This window comes from Cyprinus carpio, chromosome A1 (genome assembly GCF_018340385.1).
Source record: "Cyprinus carpio isolate SPL01 chromosome A1, ASM1834038v1, whole genome shotgun sequence".
NCBI classification, from domain to species: Eukaryota; Metazoa; Chordata; class Actinopteri; order Cypriniformes; family Cyprinidae; genus Cyprinus; species Cyprinus carpio.
In genome coordinates, this window is record NC_056572.1 from 6,692,142 (window position 1) to 6,702,762 (window position 10,621).

General features: G+C 37.1%; 1 protein-coding gene across 1 annotated transcript; it reads left to right on the forward strand.

The window, feature by feature from the left end:
• The first annotated feature begins 5,379 nt into the window (after window positions 1–5,379).
• On the forward strand, window positions 5,380–8,872 carry LOC109069581 (neuropeptide FF receptor 1). The gene is made up of 2 exons (XM_019086208.2): window positions 5,380–5,737; window positions 6,308–8,872. The coding sequence occupies exon 2, from the start codon at window positions 6,642–6,644 to the stop codon at window positions 7,977–7,979; it is 1,338 nt and encodes a 445-aa protein (XP_018941753.1). The 5' UTR covers window positions 5,380–5,737; window positions 6,308–6,641; the 3' UTR covers window positions 7,980–8,872.
• Window positions 8,873–10,621: the final 1,749 nt, after the last annotated feature.

Below are 10,621 nucleotides of genomic sequence, written 5' to 3' on the forward strand. Positions count from 1 at the left end.
CACAGCAACTACACTGCCCTCTTCTGGAGGACTCCTTTATGGGAAGCCAAACAACCCAAAAAGTTGGATGAAACAGTGCGGTATTAAAGTGTTCATGCCGCGCTGACCTGTCATTGGCGCGACTCAATGGACCGAGCTGCGCGACCGACTCGACAGCGTAGAGAGGACGTGTTAACCAGCACCGTCGAACTGACAGCGTGGCGCAAACTAATCTCACCGGCGTGGCACTGATCAGTTACAACAGGGCAGGGCGAACATTAGGCCTAACATAATAAAGATCAGTATTAAGTTATTACATTTATTTTGCTTATTATCTTTCATATTATTACATGTAAACAGTTGTGTACAGCAGAAACTTCCATTATACTCTTAGAATTAAAATGTTTTATGGTTTCATTCATTAAGGCATATTTTGAGTAAATTTGACATTTAAGGATATGTGTATCTGTAGCATATGATTATACTTGGAAAAAAGAGAGTAAAATGTACTGATACTTTTCTGTCAGGACATAAATTTTCTCTTACATTAACAATGGTTTTACTATAGTAAAAGTGCAGTAACCATGGATTGATTGTCTTTTTTTTTTGAACCCAGTTTAACTACAAATATATGGTTAAAATGTTAGTGTAATAAAATCATGGTTAATTTTCATGTGTTTTCCGATAAACCTAAAGCACAATGCAGTGCAAAATTCAAAATACATCATATTGAATTTACATACACTGCCCCCCAATTTTTTAAGAAATTTTTAAATTAATTAAATTGTATTTATTTAATTTGGAGTGTAGAGAAAAGCCTAAAAAAACATATCCATTAGCCTATATAAAATTGCAATGTTAAAGTTAAATAAAAACGTTCCCTTTACTAGAGACAACAAAAATCCCATATATATATCCTACTATTTAATAATAGTTCAAATTTAAAATGGGAAATATTGTGCTGAATGTAGAACTTGACGAAAACAACAACAACCAATAACCAAGTACTAAATATATATATATATATATATATATATATATATATATATATATATATATATATATATATATATATATATATATATATATATATATATATACTAGAAACTAGGTGTGCTCCTCAAGAGGACTATGGTATTGTAAATTTACAAAGTCTTATATATTTTATATGTGCAGTTCTTCAAAGTAGTAAAACTGTTTACATGTAGTAGAAAGGTAAGCAAAAGAAATGTAATAACTTAATACTGATCTTCATTATGTTATGTGCAGGAAAAAACATGAACTTCTGCGGAGAGTAGGCCTAATGTTCGCCCTGCGCTGTTGTAACAGATCAGTGCCGCGCTAGTGAGATTAGTTTGCGAAGCACTTCAGTTAGGCGGTGCAGGTAAACACGTTCTCTCTGCGCTGTTGAGTCAGTCGCGCAGTTTGGTCCATTGAGCCGCACCAGTGACATGTCAGCGTGGAGCGAACACTTTAACAGCGCGCTGTTTCGTCCCACTTTCGGTGTGTTTGGCTTCCCATACTCCTCTCAGTCGTCAGCACAGTCGCTCCCGTACTACCCTTACAGAGATTTTCTCAGGGCAGCCATATTGGCAAGGACTGCAGGACCACATTATCACAGCAGGATAATGGTTTCTACAGTACCACTGTCATTTTTAAATCTCTTGGCGTGCTGTGCAAGAAATGTCATTCTTTGACATTTGATTTTATGATGGAGTTCTATTTTTAAGTGTTTTGCAAAATTACATATAGTTTAACAAGGTTTTAAAGATGCAGCTTTTGTCCTTTCTCTGCAGTTCCTGACAATATGGCAGCATTCTACTACTACAGCCACAATCCTAGGTATTTATCATTGCTATTTGATGTTAACGGAGATGTTTACTCGTTTACAAATGTTCATTGGTTAACTGAATCACATACTTGTGGTTCCTGTCATTGAAGGCCGATCTTTGTATTTACAGTACAGTGTAATATATGGTGTACCACAGTGTGAACTGACAGCCATCAAGCCTTTGAGCCATTATGCACATTCAGTATCTTATTCAAGAAGGGAAACAATTGCACAACACACTATCGGTGTGTGTTTCTGTGCGTGGCGTATTTGCCTTGTGCATTAGTGAGTGTGTTTTAAAATGGTACAACTCACGAGCTTTGCTCTTTGTAAATAGTAAGTGTTTTTGTATTCTAAAAAATGTCTAAATGATTAACACTACAAACTCAGTGCACTAATCTTCTGTGTAACAGTGCAGTGCGACATTTGCCGTGGCTTAGAGCTGCAGTGGAAAATACCTGTAAGAAAAAAATTGTCAATGAAATAATAGTACATGTTTTGTAGACATATCACTTGAATTCGTGAATACACTTGTGGGTGCTCGTGTGTATGTGCACACTTTAAATGTGAACATTTCTAACGGAGGAAAATTTGCTCAGAGTGAAAAAGGTGAAGAAGGGATACCTGGAAAAAAAGAGAAATGCCTCCCCACTGCCCCACATGTACATCTTTTTCTGTCCAGGCTTCACATTCTTTAGCAGGAGATTGTTTTTTTTGTTTTTTTTTGTGGTGAATTGGATTTTATTTTCACCATGGTCAGCCTTTTCCTTTTTTTAATATTTATGGGGAAACACTTCTCTGTTGTGTCAATGGATCTGCAATATGGACACTGGACTTGCGCCACTAACAGAACTCTTGTGGTTTTGCCACCTTTCTACAGGAGGAAGATCAAACAAACAATTGTGAGAAAAATAAAAAACCGACAGGGACGATGAAGCTAAGGAAAGTTCCTCCTTGTCATGCAGTCACTAAGTAGGACTTGTGTGGATGTAGTGTAAGATAACCTAGCTGTCTTTACCAAGTGCAGTATTACTGGTTTCATTTACTTGCATCCAGTGTCACAAGGCTGACATAACAGTGTTTAGATGCTGTCACGACGCCTGTCAACCGCTAATATTATCATGCGTTAGATGTGGTATCTAATGCCAAATCTCAAAACATTGCACCTTGTTTTTTGAACGTAGGTGTTCATTTGATTTTGAGTTTAATAAATATCATAAATTACATTAGCTGGTAGAAATGTCATTTTAAACTGGAAAATGCTATAATACTGTATCTTTTATGACTTTGTGACACCCTCAGTCAATTGAGGTTGGTTGTTGTTTGAATTGTCTTTTTGTGTAACGAAAGTGGATGCTGTGTTTGGATGCCAGCAGGAAAGGGCTTGTATCCCTAAACCTCTAAGATCATGCACAGACACGCTTTGATCATGTAGTGTCAGGCAACCACTAAGTTACAGTCCTAGAATAACACTCGTGCACAAAAAAGTGTCAATGCAACAAAATGTTTCACACAAACACTGAAAATTACAGAAAAAGTGAGTTGTTTTACAAGCAACACAAACGGATAAAATGCACCTTACCATTTAACTGACACAATGTAAAATTGCTCTGAAATATGTGAGTCTTTTTACAGTATTTACATGTATTCAACCACTAACCATCATATAGAGACAATCCAAATGTTTGGATCTATGATTCTGTACAGTATAATGCAGTTGCATGACTGAAGAAAATATGAAGAAATATTCTGCCTTTCTTAACGTTTTCATACAGTAACCTTTCTTTCTGTAAATGTACACTTTTTTTCTAGCATATTCTTGTTAGCTTTCTATTGTATGGACTATAACAAATGAGCCTACTCACTCCTTTCTAAATGTGAATAAGAATGATTCGTCATAAATTGATGTTTTGATAACAGTTCTTATGGATTTTTTCATCTTTTTTTTATTTTTATTTTTTTTATGTTTTTTCATTTGTGATTTAGATGTTGTACATGTCAGAAAAAACTGATTTTCTGAGCCTGGATTCAATGTTTTAATAATATATTAAAATGAGCTTACCTGGTGCAGGGTGTTGAGCATCAGTGCCTGAAGAAAACGAAAACGAAAATCACTCGAGGTATCAGTGCATTTATCAAGGTATGATCTACAGAAAAAAAAAGAAAGAAAAAAAAAAAAACCTTGGTCCTTGGACTCCTGATGCTTAAAATGGAAAGAAATAAGCTATGAACGTATGCCAAAGTTCGTGAACAGCATTTGTACACTTGTTTGTTTGAAAACTGCATGAAATCTGTGAACAAACGTACATTTAAAAAAACAGACAATGTTTTAGTACAACAAAAATGCAGTTGGGCTGTTAATAAACCGATATAAATGTCATATAGAAAAGTAGTCTAAACGTGTGTGTTGTTTCTGGATGGTGTAAGTTACGTTACGTTAGGCTACATATACAAAACAGTTAAGGATGATAGTAGCCTATTATAAACAAGCTAAACACTAAAGAATATTGATTTGATATTAAACGGGATAGTTTCACTAGATCAGTGGATAGTTTACACACGCTTACCCTCACGTCGTTCGAAGAATCTATAAAGCAGAATTTCCAGGCTGTTCTTTTTCATATACTTAATGAGTTGGGCTTTAAAGCTAGTAAAAAGATGTGATAAAACGTTTTAGTTGTTAATGAAAACATGTATGTGATCCTGTCTCAATACTGTATGAAGTTCACATTACGTCTAATGTAATCATCACCTGGCACTTTCTGAAACTATTTTTGGGAGAAACCAACGGTTACTTTTTTAAATCGTCCTGGTGCCCGCGGATTTTTATTTATTTATTTATTTATTTTTATTTTATTTATTTATTTTTTGTGTGGTGGGAAGCGCAAGAGATTAAAGCGACAATAATATGAATTTTTCTTTTTTGGTTATCATTTTATAACAAGTCATTTGTTAATTGTAATGCACTTTGCACATTTTACTGCAGACTGTCTGTCACAGTTATCGCGACAGTCGTGCGGAGTAGGCTACTTTTGTTGCCATTTAAGCCTTTGTGAATAGTTATGCTAACACTTGAAGGTGTCTTGATGTTTATCATTTTAATATATCATGGGAGACCAAATTATTTTAAATATTTCTTACTCTCCAAGGACTTCATCTGAGTCTTGTTTGTTTAAATAAAAATATGTTCCAGCGCTGTGTATTGCAATCGCATGTGTAGCTATCACAGGGGTTAGACGAATAATGCCCTAGAGAAGAGAAATTACAGTAAGCGTGAAATTCTGCACAGATGGTGCGCTAGAAAATGGAAACACTTCAGAATAATGAATTCAGAAGAAGAAGAAATATGAAATGTGATGAAGGGATAAAGAAACACTGCCGTGCAGAATAAGAGAGTGAAGTTAACAGACCAACTAAGAGATTAACAGATGAACAGCGGTGCACGGGTGCAGATCTACAGTGTCAGTGATTATTGCATAGAGAAAATTAAGCCGCCTTTTTTTAACCATATATAACGTTACATTATTTTTATGACAATCGTTTCTTATAATGGAGGAAAATACGTTATTTAAATGGAATTTAAAGCACTACTGAATTTAAAATATGCTATGTCCACTGTGTCCAGACGGATGTATTTCATTAATGAGGGTCAGCTGGTTACAGGAGGAATGCACAGCTGGTGACCGGCGGATGTCTCAGTGTCTTCATGTTGCCGCGAGGGCGCGCCCGTGCGCAGCGATCGGACGTAGAAAAATACAAAGTGAACCTCAACCGATAACTCATCTGCTTTACCAGAGGTCGTGAACAGGTAACTGACGCATCACAGCGCTGGATTGAATGGAAATCTGCTGAAAAATGTACGTTGATCTTTACCTGCAGGATATATGTTAACTTTTGACCCACTGGAAGATCCAGTGTTTGACCTAAGTAAGTACCCATTTCAAATTCATCTGTGCGTAAAATTAACTGCGCTGACGTTGTTTTAAAATGTATATTTTAGATAAATTTATTATTGATAGCATTAAACATTTTAATAAAGAGTTTAGTGTTTTAATAAGCTGTTTATGAATCACTATACTTCTGCTTTTATGTAAATCTTACTGGGATTTACATTCGTCAGCATGCATATTATTATACAATATTATATTTTTATATACATACAAAATAAAATGCGAGCGTTTTAATGAATCAGTACCTTTCATCATGACTGCATATCAGTTTGACAGGTGAATTGGTAAACATTAAGCTATTGTTTGGTGATTTAGACATTTACAACGTAAAAACTTTAATTTTTAAGGGCTCACGGAAGTAAATGAGCACAATTTAATGTGGGAATCTCAGCTTCAGCTGCCCTTATACATACTGAAAGTATAATTAAATGAAAGGATTTTGAAAGCTTTTACTTGTGAGCATTTGTGGCTTTTCTCCTTTCTTTTCAGGAGTATGTGGATAGATGTAGCCTATGTGCGTGTGTATTTATGTGTGTGTATTTTTCAGGTCATACGTGATATAGATTACCATAATGAAGAATGAATGAAGAAAACAGAAGAACGAAGAGGAGGTACACATATTAGATAAAGAAGAGGGTCTTCTATGCTTTAAATGTCATCCTTATTGTCTGGGAAGATAAAAGTGAATTCTGTATTTGATACTGTGTGGAAGAAGAGGTGCATTGGTTTTCAGTAAGTGAAAGGACGGAGGAAAGAACAATGGATTTGAGATCGTCTGTTTTCCTTCATGGTCTTCAAGCTTTTTTGAAACTTTGGTACCTGAACGGTAAATTAAAACTTGCAATTCAGTTATGATGTAGTTCAGTCACGTGAAAACCACTATGAATCTGACCCCAGATCAGCCACCAACCCAGCTCTATGACCTTCCAAGGGCATTGGACCTTCAGCGTGAACCTCAAAACAAGAGCAGGTCGGCTCCAGCCAGCTTCTTCAACAGCACCTTCTTCTTCCAGGATAATGCAGCTTTAGAATGGCAGCTGTTCCTCACCATCCAAGAACCTGGCACCATTATCTTGACTGTCCTGTACTCTATTTCCTTCCTTGTGGGTTTTTTTGGGAATGTCATGTCCCTCAAAGTCCTACTGGGCCAGCATGGAAGCATGCGACTGTCAGGTGCGAGCGCCACCCGTTGCCTGCTGATAAACTTAGCGGTGTGTGACCTGGCGGTGGTTTGTGTTTGCATGCCTGTCACCCTAGGTCACCGCATCTATACACCATGGGTGTACGGGGACTTCTTGTGCCGCGCGGTGCCCTTCACGCAAGCAGTGTCCGTTTCGGCCAGCGTCCTGAGCATCACGGTCATCAGTATCAGCCGCTACTATGCGGTTCACTCGCCGCTACAGTCCCGTGCCTACTTTACTCGTCGACGCATCCTTGCCTCTGTCACAGTCGTGTGGCTTGTCTCCTCTGTGATCTGCATGCCAGTCGCCATAGTTACCAGGCGTGATGAAGTAGCTTTGATCGAAGGGCTGGCCATCGTGTTGCCCGTCTGTGGAGAGGTATGGCCTGAGCCGCGCTTGCGACAGGCATACAACGTCCTGCTGTTCAGTGCCCTCTACTGCCTACCTGTTGGGTTTAATCTCACTCTAGCTTTCCTCACATGTCGCCGGCTGCGTAGCACTGGTTCTGAGGGCCGGTTCACAGAGTTGGACCCCCGTTCCCAGGCACTTCATGAAACAAGGCTGCAGGGGCGCAGGCAAATCGCACGTATGGTCACAGCTTTGGTGCTGCTCTTTGCTCTGTCATGGTTGCCAATGTATGTGACTGATATTTGGCTGGACCGTGAGTTACGCCATCCACCGGACTGGCTCCTACAAACCAGACCCTTTGCACAATGGCTGGGCCTCACCAACTCTTCTCTCAACCCTTTTTGCTACTGCTTCATTGGTGACCTCCACCGCTCAGCCAAGGCTTTGCGTTTGCGCCTCTGTGGCCCATCCCCGGCCTCGGCGCTGGCCCTGGCATCCCTCCCAAAAATATTCAACCTGCAGAATCAAGAGAAATCTCATGGGAGCACCACCGAAAACTCAACCAACTCTTGTGGGGAGGACACTGGGAACCTGAATCTGTCAATGTGGTGGACTCAATCTAGAACATGTGAGTCAATGAGCTTGCCTTACCACTTAGGAATGACTGAGGTGATTACACTGGATACATAGCAGACCTGATGCACTGCTGTGAACATTCACGTTCAGATGTGTTGTGTTTTGTGCTTCTAGAAAACTGGATTTAAGGGTTAGTTTGAAGAAAAATAACTTACTCTCAAGTCACACAGGTTTGGAACGACATGAGTAAATGATGACATGATTTTTAATTTTTATATGAACTATGTCTTCATGGTTTAAAAAATAACTTTCAAGGTTAGCGGAAACAATGGCAAACAATTATTTTTTGGAATACCTGTCTGATTTTAGTTAACTATTCTTTCCAATATTCTCAAATGGGAACGGGACAGTCATGTGTGAGGACTAAGTTTCTTTTTAACCCTTATATTTGTTAAAACTATCTAACGGCATGGTGTTTAAACATTTCATATTCCAGGTGGAGTAGATGTAAATCTGTTGATGAAGTTTTGATCTGCTGTAAATGTGCTAATAATGTGAAATAAATATCTTGCTGTTGAAACTTATAAGGGTTTATCATATGAATATATATCATAATGGAATAAAGTGTTTCAGTGCAGAATATATACGGTTATGTTGCTAAGTTTTTCCTAGAGCAGTGTCTTAAGATAAATCAAGTTTAACGTCATTAATTGCTGCACCAATGTCTGGCAGAGTGGTTTAATTAAAATGATCATTTGAGTGAAACCCAGACACATACGCACTCACACCTACTGTCTGTGGCGAAGAAACACATGGTAATATCTTTCTGTGAACACACTCACGGCTTCTCACCTCCTCTTCTAAATGTGGAAACCATCTGCATCTCAAGTCATCACCCTCTTCTCACTGTTATCTTACTGAAGTCAGATTCTAAACTACACTACCGTTCAAAAGTTTGAGGTCAGTAAGATTTTAATTTTTTGGGAAAGAAACTGATAAATCCTACTCTTTTGAACCTTCTATTCATCAAAGAATATTGGAAAAATGTATCACAGTTTCCACAAAAATATTAAACTGCACAACTGTTTTCAACATTGATAATAAGAAAAGTCTTGAGTACCAAATAAGCATATTAGAATGATTTCTGAAGGATCATCTGATACTGAAGAGAGGAGTAATGATGTTGAAAATTCAGCTTTGCCATTAAAGAATACATTACATTTTATAATTTATTTAAATACAAATAAATTATCTTAAATTGTATTAATATTTCACAATGTTTCAGTATACTGTATTTTTGATCAAATAAATGCAGCCTTGGTGAGCAAAAGATGCTTTTTTCAAAAACTTTTTATTTTAATTTTTTTGCTGGTGGTCTGTAGAAATGAAAATCACTTACATCTTCAAGGTCATGACACAAAATATATTTGGGTTTGGATAATATTTTTAGTTTAATTTTAAAAGAAATCTGAGGCTATGACGATTTCCTGCACTACACTGTGTAATGTCAGTCACAATGTCCTAAAAATGGGCTTTGCACTTTAATATTCTGTGAGGAATACCTTCTTGTGAAAACGTTCAATATTTTATTGACTTGGAAATTTTATAACAGCAGTTGCATAGGAAGCTACAGTAACTAAAAAGAAATTTGACAACTATGATGGAGGTAGACCTATTAATGAAATAAAAAAAATAGTTGGAGAATGTGCATATTTCATTTCAGTCATTAGCTGACAAAACATAAATTAAATTTTGCTGTTTGCTGACATTGTTTACTGTTATAATACATCCCTGCTCTATTTTACACACATTTTTAGTTACTTACTTTGCCATGAATATGAATATAAATATGAATGTTTTCTGCTTTATATTGTGTGAGGTGTCTTATGTATATGGAAATATGCAAAGTATGCATTGTTAAATGTAGATTCAACAGTCAACAGCATAAAAGCATTATGTGTCACAGAGCACATGGCTTTATATGTCAAGAGAACTTAAAATAAACTATTACATTTCATTCTGCCACTCCTGCCCTCTCTTTCTCTCTCCCTTTCTTCATCTCTTTCTTACAAGCAGCCAGAAGCTATTAAGTGCTTTGTAGTGCAGTCTGGGGACAATCAGGTAGTTTGATTGATTCTGACGGCTTGAATGTGGATAGCTGATTGCATGATCACATAGAGATAAAACAGTGATGCTGTTAGCTAATTGGTGTGTTGCCATCACTGTATTTAGCACAGGAACATATTGCATCATGAACATTGCATTTACAAGATGTGAATTCTGTTCCTGTCTTTTGTGCTTTGTCCATTCATATTGTCCTTAGATCCTGATACCAAGCCTCCTTTCAACCTTGAAAGTGCAGCAGTGCTCTATTTTTGTCACACTCATTATGTAATTATATATAACTACATCTCCACTGCCAAAATGGTGTACAGTTGACAGTATTTCAGCTTGATATAATATTCTCAGTATACCTGAGATGTTTGAATTCAGTACTGTCACTGATGCACACAATATTAAGTACTACTAAGAGCACAAAAATACACCAAAGGAACATAAACTATGGAGTTTGTAAATATAGCAGCATTAAGAAAAATCCATCAAGTGATTCTGTAAATGTTGATATGTGGTATATACACACAGGTTGTCCATCTGGAAGTAGCCATCACAAGATGGTTACACTGTGGTCATAAAGGGATGAACATGGTCAGTAACAATTCTGAGGTAGGCTGTGGTATTTAAACAATGCTCAGTTG